Source organism: Pocillopora damicornis, chromosome 1 (assembly GCF_964200805.1).
Source record: "Pocillopora damicornis chromosome 1, jaPocDami1.2, whole genome shotgun sequence".
NCBI lineage: Eukaryota > Metazoa > Cnidaria > Anthozoa > Scleractinia > Pocilloporidae > Pocillopora > Pocillopora damicornis.
The window spans coordinates 37439826-37450393 of record NC_142670.1 but is presented as its reverse complement, the minus strand read 5'-3'; the positions used below and the strand labels follow the sequence as shown (position 1 = coordinate 37450393).

Below are 10568 nucleotides of genomic sequence, written 5' to 3'. Positions count from 1 at the left end.
TTGAAGGAATTAAGGAGGAACAAAAGCATTGTCATCTGAAAGCCAGACAAAGGGAATGGGGTTGTCGTCTTACATCGAACTGAACGAACTGCTTGATCGAACTGATCAAGCGGTCACCTCGACTGTGATTAAAACATTCAAATGAAAATCTCATTCAAAGAATATAAAACGTCGTCTAAGAGAGCAATAGCTGTACAGCCTTGATCCACATACATGAATATTAGATGTAGAGTGTAATGAAACGAAATCAAAATAATCACATAGACCAATGAAAACAAAACAAAACAAAAAAAAAAAGGAAATACAAGCGGGAGCTGATAGGAACTCGAATGCAAGAGGTCGGGTCAAAACCGCCTAACGACTTGTCGATTCTTCCAAAGGAGGCCAACGCAATACTGGATTTTTCTCACTCAATTATGATCGCTCTAAATGATTTTGTGACGTAGACCGATCTTCAATTGAGTGTCGAAAGCATTCCGGTGTTTGCTGGCTCTCCTTATTTAATATATGAATACTATAGTATTTGACTTGTGGTTGACAAAAGACGAAATGAAACTCACATGTTAACTTTAATTTACTCTTTAACCCCTAATTTGACTGGCATTTAAATTCTCCTCACATATCACCACTGAATCACACATCAATGTCATTAGGATATAGGAAATGATCACGAACTAAAGAAACTCTTGATTGTTCGACAAATTCTCCTTGTCAGCACCTTAGTAAATGTACAGAGAACAGTATGGAGATTATGAATACTGATGTTAGGGTTAAAGTAATTGGATTACGTAAAGAAATGGGGCTTGAACTTAAACTCGCGTGTGTGCTAAAGCGAAGTTACTTGTCTAAATATCAAGAATAGGGCATTTTTATTTCTTTTGGCTCTTTGTGGATGTTTCTCGCACCTTTACTCTTACAGGGTAGCCATTTTTGCTGTCCTGCATTTGAACGCGATCACCTATTCTGTGTTGTCTGCAATGTAGAACGCGGCGAAACTCTACCTTGAAAGCCTCGTTTGTGCCTGCATAAATGAATGGATTCACTGTACTCGAAAAAAACAGCAAAAAGGTGCACACAAGTTGCACATTTCGTGGCACTACGCTTGCGGTAAAACGTTGCGTCATAGCGATGATCCAAAATGGGATCCAGCATAATCCAAAAGCTAGGACGACAACTGCTAGAGACTTCGTAATTTTAATCTCTCTAATACTCAAGTGACCGTCTTGTCCAACTCTTTGGAATGAGGTTATTACGTTCATGTTGTGTTGTTTAATTGTCTCAAATACATTGTAGTAACAGAAAATTGCTAGGGTGAAGGGGAGAACGAGAAACAGTGATACCACGATACAGTAATGTGTAATTTTAGCAGCTTCAGTTGGGTGAATGATAGTTCACACAGCGTAACCAGGAATAAAGCCATATGCAGTCCAACCGGCCATCCGGGGAATCGCAACATACCCTGCAACGAACATCCATACCGCACCAACGTAAAGCTTCGAAAGGAATGGTGTGAATATGTAGGAATAATGACTTGACTTGACAATTCGAATGTATCTGTTAACAGCCGCCAGGCCCATGGTCGTGGGAGAGACATACACAGAAAAAAGGGTGAAAAACGCATGAAAATTGCACATAATTTCCCCATAGGGCCATTTCCCAGTAATCAGGACGCCAAGTGCTAACGACATTACTACGATGGAATTCAGAAGATCGCTGACTGCTAATGCAAAGACATACACGTTGGTCGTTGTACGAAGAGTTGGGTTTCTGTAAATCGAAATGCATATCAGCAAGTTGCCCGTCGAACATAGAATGGCCATGGTTACCAAAATCGCTGGCTCGATAATTACAAGTGCTAGAGGACGCTGTTCTATGGCTGGGTACATCATTAAAGTAAAGCTATCAGACGAAGAGTGGTTTTTGCGCTGGTCTTCACAGCTCGCAAATACTCTGAGTTTCGTTGGCGACGATATCTTCAACGAGACTTAAACACCTGCAGATTTTGCATATTTTTGGATAGGACTAGGACTAGTACGGAATTAAAAGGGTGAATGATACTACCTGCTGAGAGTTCATTATATTTGAAAGGTTTGCCAGCACATTTCACGAAAATCGTTCACTCTTGACAACGACAAAGACAACAGGAACGACAATGCTATCGCAGTTGTCTTCCAGTCATTAGCATTCGTTCAGATTCATTCGACACATCAACTGTTATGTTAATCAGAACCTTGTCCAGGTTAGGTAAACAAAGACCCCTACTCCACTTTCTTTATGTTCGTAAATGTAATGTATCCGTGTGGATTAATTCATTAATTTCTTTGCTGGATGTCGATTCTTCTGCGGTTGCCTCAAACACAAAGATTTTGGTAATATCTTTAATCAAATGAAACACGAAACGCCAGTATAAACCGAACCTTACGCAGAGTATACGATGGTTTGATCAAAGAGATACATGCCTGGTTTTAACGGCTACTTGCCGCTCTTGATTAATTAATCTTTTAGCAGCGGACGAACAGTCCATTTCGAGCGAAAAAAAGATACTAGACAACAAAGATGATTTGAATCAACAAACACTTCAGGAAATTAGCACTTTGAGCGATAGGATATGTGTTTATTGAAAAATGTTTTGAGAACACTGCAGCGTAAGCTTCCAAACGTATGTTTAAAACTGCTTGTAAATGCAATAGAAATGAAAAAGCGTCGTCAATAAAATATATTTACAGGGATAGGCTTTAAAATTATAATAGGACGCTAATAAGATGTTGCGGTAACATTGGCAAATGTATCTCTCTCTAGCATTACCGTACCTAGCGGAAAAAAAAAAATGTCGACTTGCTTTCCGAAGTACACCTGACACACAAGCTCTGTTTTTCCCTCTTTGACGAACGAAAAAAAAAAGTTTAACCCTTTGCAATATTATTTAAATTTGTAATTATCTACTGTTTTATTTTTAATTGGCCACCATCAAGATGTTCTAAAGCTGATGTTTCAAGCTTTATCCCGCCTTCGTCAGAGCCATGATATACTCCCCACCGTCGCTGAAACTTAATATATACTCCCTCAGTGTTATTTGTTTGATGTGCACCTGGAGGTTCAGGGGATTTTTCGTCGAACATTTGAATGACAATACAAAAAGAGAAATAAAAAATTACGAGTTAGGCCACACAGGAAATAAACAAAAGGGCTATTTTTTGTTCTCCGCGCATGTTTCGTTCAAGATCGAGGTATTATCAGTTTTGAAACTGACTTAATTCGACTTAAAAATATTCCATTTTATTACTAGCTTGAAATATAAAACAAGATGAACACTGCTCGCAGTTAGCTACAGGTAGTCAATGCAAGCAGTGGTATAACGCCTTAGAGAATATTTAACCTCAATATAGCAAAACTACAATTGCAATACAAAATATAAAATACATTAGAATAACCGACAAGTGTCTTAAATGTAAAAGGTCTTTATAACAGAATAGCTATTAATTACCATCGATTACAAGAAGGAAGAGGAAAAAATTACGTGCCACTAACTATATACCTTTACGAGAAAAGAAACTAGGTCTTCATAAAAAGGAAGATAATATAATCAAATGATTATTGTACTAACAAAAATTTTAAATCAAATAAAAAGGCAAAGGAGAAATCAAATTACTTAACTAAACGATAATAATTCTGGGTCCGTAAAGTTACCAGTACTTTCGAGAAACGAGCACTTGGCCTGCTCGTCTGAGTGTGAGTAGAACTGGGTGGAACTGAGGAGGACTGATGTCAGTGGTAGCGACTTCCGTTTTGACAAACTGAGCGGAAGTCATCATTAGTGTCAAGACTCGGATGATGAGAAGACTCGATTACCAAAAGACCAGAGGTCTGATGGTCGAATATAAGCTGGTGGGTGTTTCGAAACTTCAAAAGATTTTTTTTCCTTCAGGAACAAACAAAATTCATTATTATTATGTTTAGCAAAAGGTGCCTACGTCGTTAGCTGAGACCGAGCAGATGTTACTCGAACCTAGAAATTCAGGCATGCGCAGCTCTTAAGCCTTCACCCAACCAGCTGCAGTTCATAAATAAATGTTCCAAAATATACATTTAGAGGAGAATTTGTGTTGTGCGTAGGTGGGCAGGATATTGACGAACTTGATTCAATCATGTTTTCTAAGTCAAAAGTTTTGAGTATTTGTATGTCAAACGAAAGACCGCAATGGGGAATTTGAAAAGATGTATAATTGAGTCAGAGCTCGAGAGATAATGATACATATTCGAATCTTTCGAGATCTAAACTTTCTTAGTTTGTAGACGCTGGCAATTGATTGCTTGCTTGCTTAAATTCCATGCTCACTCTGATTAGTTTGACTTGTTAGTCGGGGGAAATGTTGCTTAGAAATTGACTTTCACAATCTCTCACGATCTATCAATTAACCATGGTAGAAAGTTGCTTAGAGAAGGTCGTCTAAAGGAAAATAAGTGAAATGATTGAAATGATGTGAATCTTATTCTGGAAATGAAAATTTTAGAAACATTACTAACACCTTCCCCATCATCAAATAAATCATTTAATATACAATTTCAGTGACGAGATAACAGAAAGACTGTTAATTGGAAAATTTATTCGTTCAATAAAAGACAAATCTGAGAATGACGAGCATAAAAATAACTAGCTTCAAAGCAAGCCTCAGGATAATGAGACACAAAATTCATAATTTTTGCAAGGATATGACGGCCTTAAATTAAACCTTTTGTTTTAGTTAAGAGCATATTAAGAGCACTTCTTATGTTTCCTTCCAATGAGAAAAAACATGCGTCGGTAAATCATATGTACCAGGAGAACTTTTCCCACGATTTCACACGAAATTCAACATTCTACGCCAGTAAACGAGCTTGAATCAAACGTTGTTCCTGCTTACTCATTATTAGCGATTATTGAATTTATTGCTAAATAAAAATTTTTAACGGTATCTCTCTCCTTCTGTTGCCTAATGGCAATTACAACCCTTAACTGCAGCGTAAGCGTCGCCGATGACTTTCCGAACGGCGACTCGCTTCTCTCCATGCCGCCAAAAATAAACAGCAAAGTTCAAAACTGGGTTTAACATCATTATTACTTCAATAAGACGCCAAACTATGGCATGAAGTACTGGGTCGACAACAGTCGATTTAAGGACGAAGTAGTAGCCCATAGCTGGTGCAAAACATACGATAAACATTCCTACTAATACGCCAAATGTTTTTGTAACTTTTCTCTCGTGCGCTCGTCTTCTTTCTTCTTCCGGGTTCGGGGCTGGTCCTACAACGACACATCTAAGACGACGAATACGAAAAGTAATCCTAACACAAGTAAATAGTACAATTGCACTGCTGAAAACTATCGACGCGATTACTAGCGCCACATAATCAATCGTTCCTGTGAAAACACATACGCTTAAAAACACGCGAAACAGCGCGTAGGTACCAAAGGCAATGACGATACGCTTTTTGGTCACCAATTGCAAATACCTTACACCCTTAAGAATCGCTATGTAGCGATCGATAGAGATGACAGCGATGTTCTGTAAAGTGCTATCGGCTACTAAGGTCACTGTACCAGTGACGATATGTTCTAGGGAACAAGTTCTCAACGGACAGGCCAGGAAGAATATTGCCTCTGAAATGATCAGCGGTTGCATCACGACACCATTAAAGAGACCCACTGATGCCAAACTTAGCAGGCACATGTTCAGAGGAGTTTGAAGAGCCGGCGTCTTAGCGTAAGCTGCGATCCAGAGAGCGTTGCCCATGACAGACGCCACAGAAAGACAACTGGTTAGAATCACGACCAGTATAAGGAGCGGCAAGTAGAGTAAGCTCGGTTCAGAACACGCTGTTAAACTCGGATGCAAAGGCCAGGTACACAGCGGCTCGCTGACGTTCGAAACCAACATTTTTATGTAAATCGCGATTAAAACACGTACGGAGCTTTATCTCGGAGTAATTTTGTTCTTATACAAGTAACCAAAAATCGACCAGGTCCCTCGCGTTCGAGAGACTATCTATGAGATGCTTCGTTTATTTGTGAGAGATTCCAGTTGCTATGTAACTGAGCAGGTCCTTGAAATGTTCTTTTGGATATTGAGTGCTGTATCAAAAAAAAAATTATATATGTATATGTACATATAAACTGCTGTCTACGGTTTCGGTTGAAAAGCGAAGGAACTGAAAAAAAGATAATCCTGTATAAAATTGGTAATTACTCTTTCCTATTAGTTATTCTCGTTAAAATTTTAGGTTTCGGTTTCCAAACGGACCAGGAAAAGGTTGTCATGTGCAATTCCGTTTAAATTGTCAAAAATGACTCGGAAGAAACTCTCTTTTCGAAACGCAAATGAAAAACAATATTTGTGCGAAATAAGTTTCAACAATAGTATTACCTGGAAATATCACTCTTCAGAGTTCATGTAGTGATCAGCTTTCTCAAAAATACCAAGAATAGAGCTGTTCAATGTTCGTCCAATTCCTGGCCGAGTACAGCAAGAGACAGAACGCCAAAAAATTTTTAGAAGGAAACAATCCACCTACAGAGGACACCTAATATGTTTCTGAGGGAAGGCATCTTCTGTTTTATTCAAATTTTGTTTCGTGCAAAACCGGATCCCTGCAAAAGAGGCCTTTGTGTCCTTTTCTAAACTTTCACCTGTGCTGAATACATACATGAAAACTTTTAAAATCGAATTTAAATGTTTTCGACACCTCGGTAAGTCGCTCAAAGATCTCAAGTGCGGCGCGCTGAGCTCGGCAAATTTCCGAGCTTTAATCAGTCGGGATTATAGACAGAGGCTTTTCTCGTCAAAAAACGCTATATTTCGCGGCTCCAAATCTTTAAAGTTGTGTTGTTCATTTGTGCGCAGATCTATATTTGCCTCCGTAATAACAAACCCACATCCGATCATCTCAATCTCTTTCATGTCCAGCAACTCTTGGTCGCCAAGTAATTAGCATAACTCCTACGACTGATTCTTTGCCCGAAATAAACACAGACTTCAGCGTATCGATCACAAAAGGTGCCGTTGATATTATTCTTCAATGCCGCACTAGCGTTCTGTTCTAAAAGCCATACATTAAACTAAAGACAACATGAAATAAAAATTCCAAATAATTACTTTAATAAGTAAATCAGGTCTGTATTAATGTTAAAATCATTAGGCCACTTCCGAGTTCTTGCGGTTCTGGTGCCGAAATTACGGCGTGAGAACTAAGTGAGGCTAAGTGCGAAGTCGCTATCATCGGTTTAAATAATAAGTATCATGGTGCGTGAAAATGAGCAAAAATTTCTCGAAATTAAATGTAGGAGATTGAAAAATTATTCGAGGGAGAGAAGCATTCAGTTAAGTGATCGTTTTGCAAATTACAGTAATCCTTCACAATGAATCTGTAAGAAAATAATTAAACGGTTTTAATGAAAATGGAGCTATGCAATTGAGCAATAGCGTAGCTTCATTTATTGCATATAAACCCACACACAACCAACAATTCCTCCTATCACTCTGACGAAGGACTAATGCTCGAAACGTCAGCCTTTAAACTCTTTACGGCGGTCAATTTACGTTTTCAACTAAGTTGTTAACACTAACTGGCATGTCAAACAACAGCTGAAGATGAAATGGAGGTCAATCACACACGAAGCCGAACAAAACTAGTTCGAACGAAAAACTAGTTCGAACGAAAACTTTTACTTTTTATGTGCAGCACAAAAGGAGCAGAACTCTCCTGATACAATTGAACGTAAGTCTACAGACTCATTGACATTCCAGCAAACCACTTGATTCCAATCGCCATGATCAAACACATCCATCTCCATTAGTTCAACACTGTTGCTTCCAGCAGATTCCGAGTCTTTCTTGAAAAGGGAGCAGTTTAGATACTTCAGGATAGAGAACGTTTTCGGAAACACTACACAGTCATCTTGCTTTCCTTCAGGCTGAACTGAAATGCCAAACTTACTCATTCGCATAAAAGTCTTGAAATCCTCTCTTTCCATAATGTGCCAAATCAACAAAAAATTGTTATAAAGGCCACTTTTAGAACCTTTCTCTCGGTCTGCCAGTAACTCCATCACGGAGACTTGGTGTGCACCATCCTTTAGGAGTATTTTAAGACTCTCAATTGCTTTGATTTGAGACAAGATGTGCTGACTTCCCTCATCAGTATCTCTTACCATGAGAAGAAGTTCAATAAGGGTAAAAACCTGATCTTCAATAGCCTCCGGTTGCTTGAAAATCGGTTCACTCGAAGATTTACGAGAGTTAAACAATTTCGACCGGGGGAACAGGGCTGGTTCGGCAGATCGCGGGTGCACAGAGTAGTTCATAGAAACTTGTAGAGGGTGCTCCACCGGTGGGTCAGAACTATTTTTTTTATTTTTCAAAGTTTCCAAATCTTGCCTGATTAAATGAAGTATCTTTAGGGTCTTTTGGCCAAGTTGGTGCAGCTCCCATTTCTCCTCACTTTCTATCAAAACTTTCAAGAACAACGTCTTCAGCGTGTAGGTTGTGATGACTGCTTTATATTCCATCGTGTACATGTCCAGTTGAGATTCAAGGAAAGTTTGAATGAGATACTTCAAAACACGATAGCAGCGTTTTTCGACCGAGTCAAGCGGAAGAGAGCTTAGCTTTGATAATTCCCATGGGGACTCTGATCTTCGTGAGCACGAAATCGTATTAATCGACCAGAAATCAAATAGTAGTTGCAGAGGTTCAGAGTTGGGCGTACTATGGGAAATCTGGATGGCCAAACAAATGTCAACTGACACAAACCTTTCTGAACCATCAGCATCAGTAAACTTGAGGATTTGGAGGTATGTTCTGCCAGATGGGTATTTCAATCGGGCGACATGTTGCCACTGGGGGAATTTCTTAACCTGTGACAGCAATGATCGATGAATCGCCGCAGACACCATGGCGGAGATTTCATCTCTCCAAGGACTTTTGCCATCTTTAAAAATAAGTTGATCTCTCCTCCTTTGTTCGTTTTCCTCTTGATCGCACCAATCAGGGCAAAGAATGTCTTCCATAAAACAGAGCTCTTTCATGCTCAAAATAAGCTTCGTCGATTGGATGTTAATGTCATAATCATCCGCACAAAAGGCTTTACCATTTTTCCATACCAATTGTTCTTGTAACGCAGGTAAAATAAGAACGTAGTCAAATTCATCTGCTTGTCCAATCTTAGTACCCTCAACCATACTGCCTCCCTGTTGGACAACTGCGTTGTGAAACAAACAGTACTTATCAGAAAGGTCCAGTAACGTACCTTGTATGATCTGGTTCAGCTCTTCTTGGATAATTTGAGCGTTTTCACCGTCTGGAAAATTTGCTTTTGTGTCAGCGAGCTCCGTTAAGAACAAGTCAAGTTGGTTTGGGCAAGCAATGGTTTCTGAGTCTTCACAATACACTTTTGAAGCCATTCCGCATTCAATCATGAGATCTAAAATAAATTAAGAACAATAGCGTTGCCCCTCTATCTTTTATAATTAGTTTAAAACACTCGACCTTACACCTAAAAACCGTAAGAAAAGTGAAATGCCTCATCCCCTTGTCAAAAATCATAATAAACAAACCAAATAAACACAAAGTAAGTGACAAAAACAAACAATCCGAAGACATATTCATACAACATACTTAACAAAGGGTTATATCCGGTAACTACGGTAAAAAAAAAAAAAAAAAAAAAAAAAAAAAGAAAGGGAAATATAGAAAAACAAATCCTTTATGTAATTTCCTTCTGTTTCCTCGAAATTAGTTTTCTATCTTCCAGTCCTTGTCTCCTAATTGTGGAACGATTAGAGTACTTTGCAAATAGAGAATCCATACAAGTCAGAAATACGTCTTTTCGTTTTTGAAACCCAGTTTGAATCACTGCGACCTACCCATCAAATAACATTCAAGCGTATTAAGAAGACTTCTGCACAATACTTCATGTTCTGCAAAACGAACTGTCACTATCGACTTGTCCCCACGACATTTGGAGCGACTTTTTGCCGAGTGAATTCGATAATTAAAAGAACTTCGAACGATTCAAATTTGAAAATGGCTCATATTTGTTTCTTATTTTTCGTCTTCTTGATCTCTGTCAACGAATTTAAAGTTTAACGACTATTTCTAGAGGTCTTTTGCTGCCTACAGACGACAATTTATTCCATGCAACAGCTGAGGATTCTTCCCCGGAAAGCCAAGCTACGAATGATATATTTCAAAAAGTCTTTGTAGATTGAGTCTTAAGATATCTGTCTAATGTACCTCGTTAACTCGAGCTGTTTCCTTTCAGTAGTTTGAAACCGAAAATTATATCTGAAGTCCGTTCGATGACATCCACCGTCGAAAATTACTGCTGCGCGGTGTTACTTCGCCTCATTTCGCCACAATAGACTTCACAGCTAACCACTTATCAACAGATTTTTCGCCTTTGTGTCGTTTCATTCAAAAGCGATCGTATGTTTTCGCTTGAAGCTCACACTTCAAATTATTAGAATCTTCCTTCTCGTTAGTACTTCCGTCCTGCGCTGAGCGAGTCCCTTCACTTTAGCTCGGCTCCAAGCT

The 10568-nt window shown here is 38.8% G+C and overlaps 2 protein-coding genes and 1 pseudogene across 2 annotated transcripts; all 3 read right to left on the bottom strand.

Moving 5' to 3' along the window:
- Positions 1-839: 839 nt before the first annotated feature.
- LOC113674643 (beta-4C adrenergic receptor-like) lies at positions 840-2022 on the bottom strand (annotated as a pseudogene).
- A 2810-nt stretch (positions 2023-4832) lies between these two features.
- LOC113674635 (trace amine-associated receptor 1) lies at positions 4833-6039 on the bottom strand. Its single transcript, XM_027191123.2, has one exon. It carries the CDS (start codon positions 5913-5915, stop codon positions 4971-4973), a length of 945 nt encoding a protein of 314 aa, XP_027046924.2. The 5' UTR covers positions 5916-6039; the 3' UTR covers positions 4833-4970.
- Positions 6040-7110: 1071 nt separating this feature from the next.
- Positions 7111-10544, bottom strand: LOC113674632 (uncharacterized). Its single transcript, XM_027191119.2, has 2 exons — positions 10269-10544; positions 7111-9456 (listed from the first exon to the last, which is right to left on the bottom strand). The coding sequence occupies exon 2, from the start codon at positions 9449-9451 to the stop codon at positions 7700-7702; it is 1752 nt and encodes a 583-aa protein (XP_027046920.2). The 5' UTR covers positions 9452-9456; positions 10269-10544; the 3' UTR covers positions 7111-7699.
- Between the last annotated feature and the right edge of the window lie 24 nt (positions 10545-10568).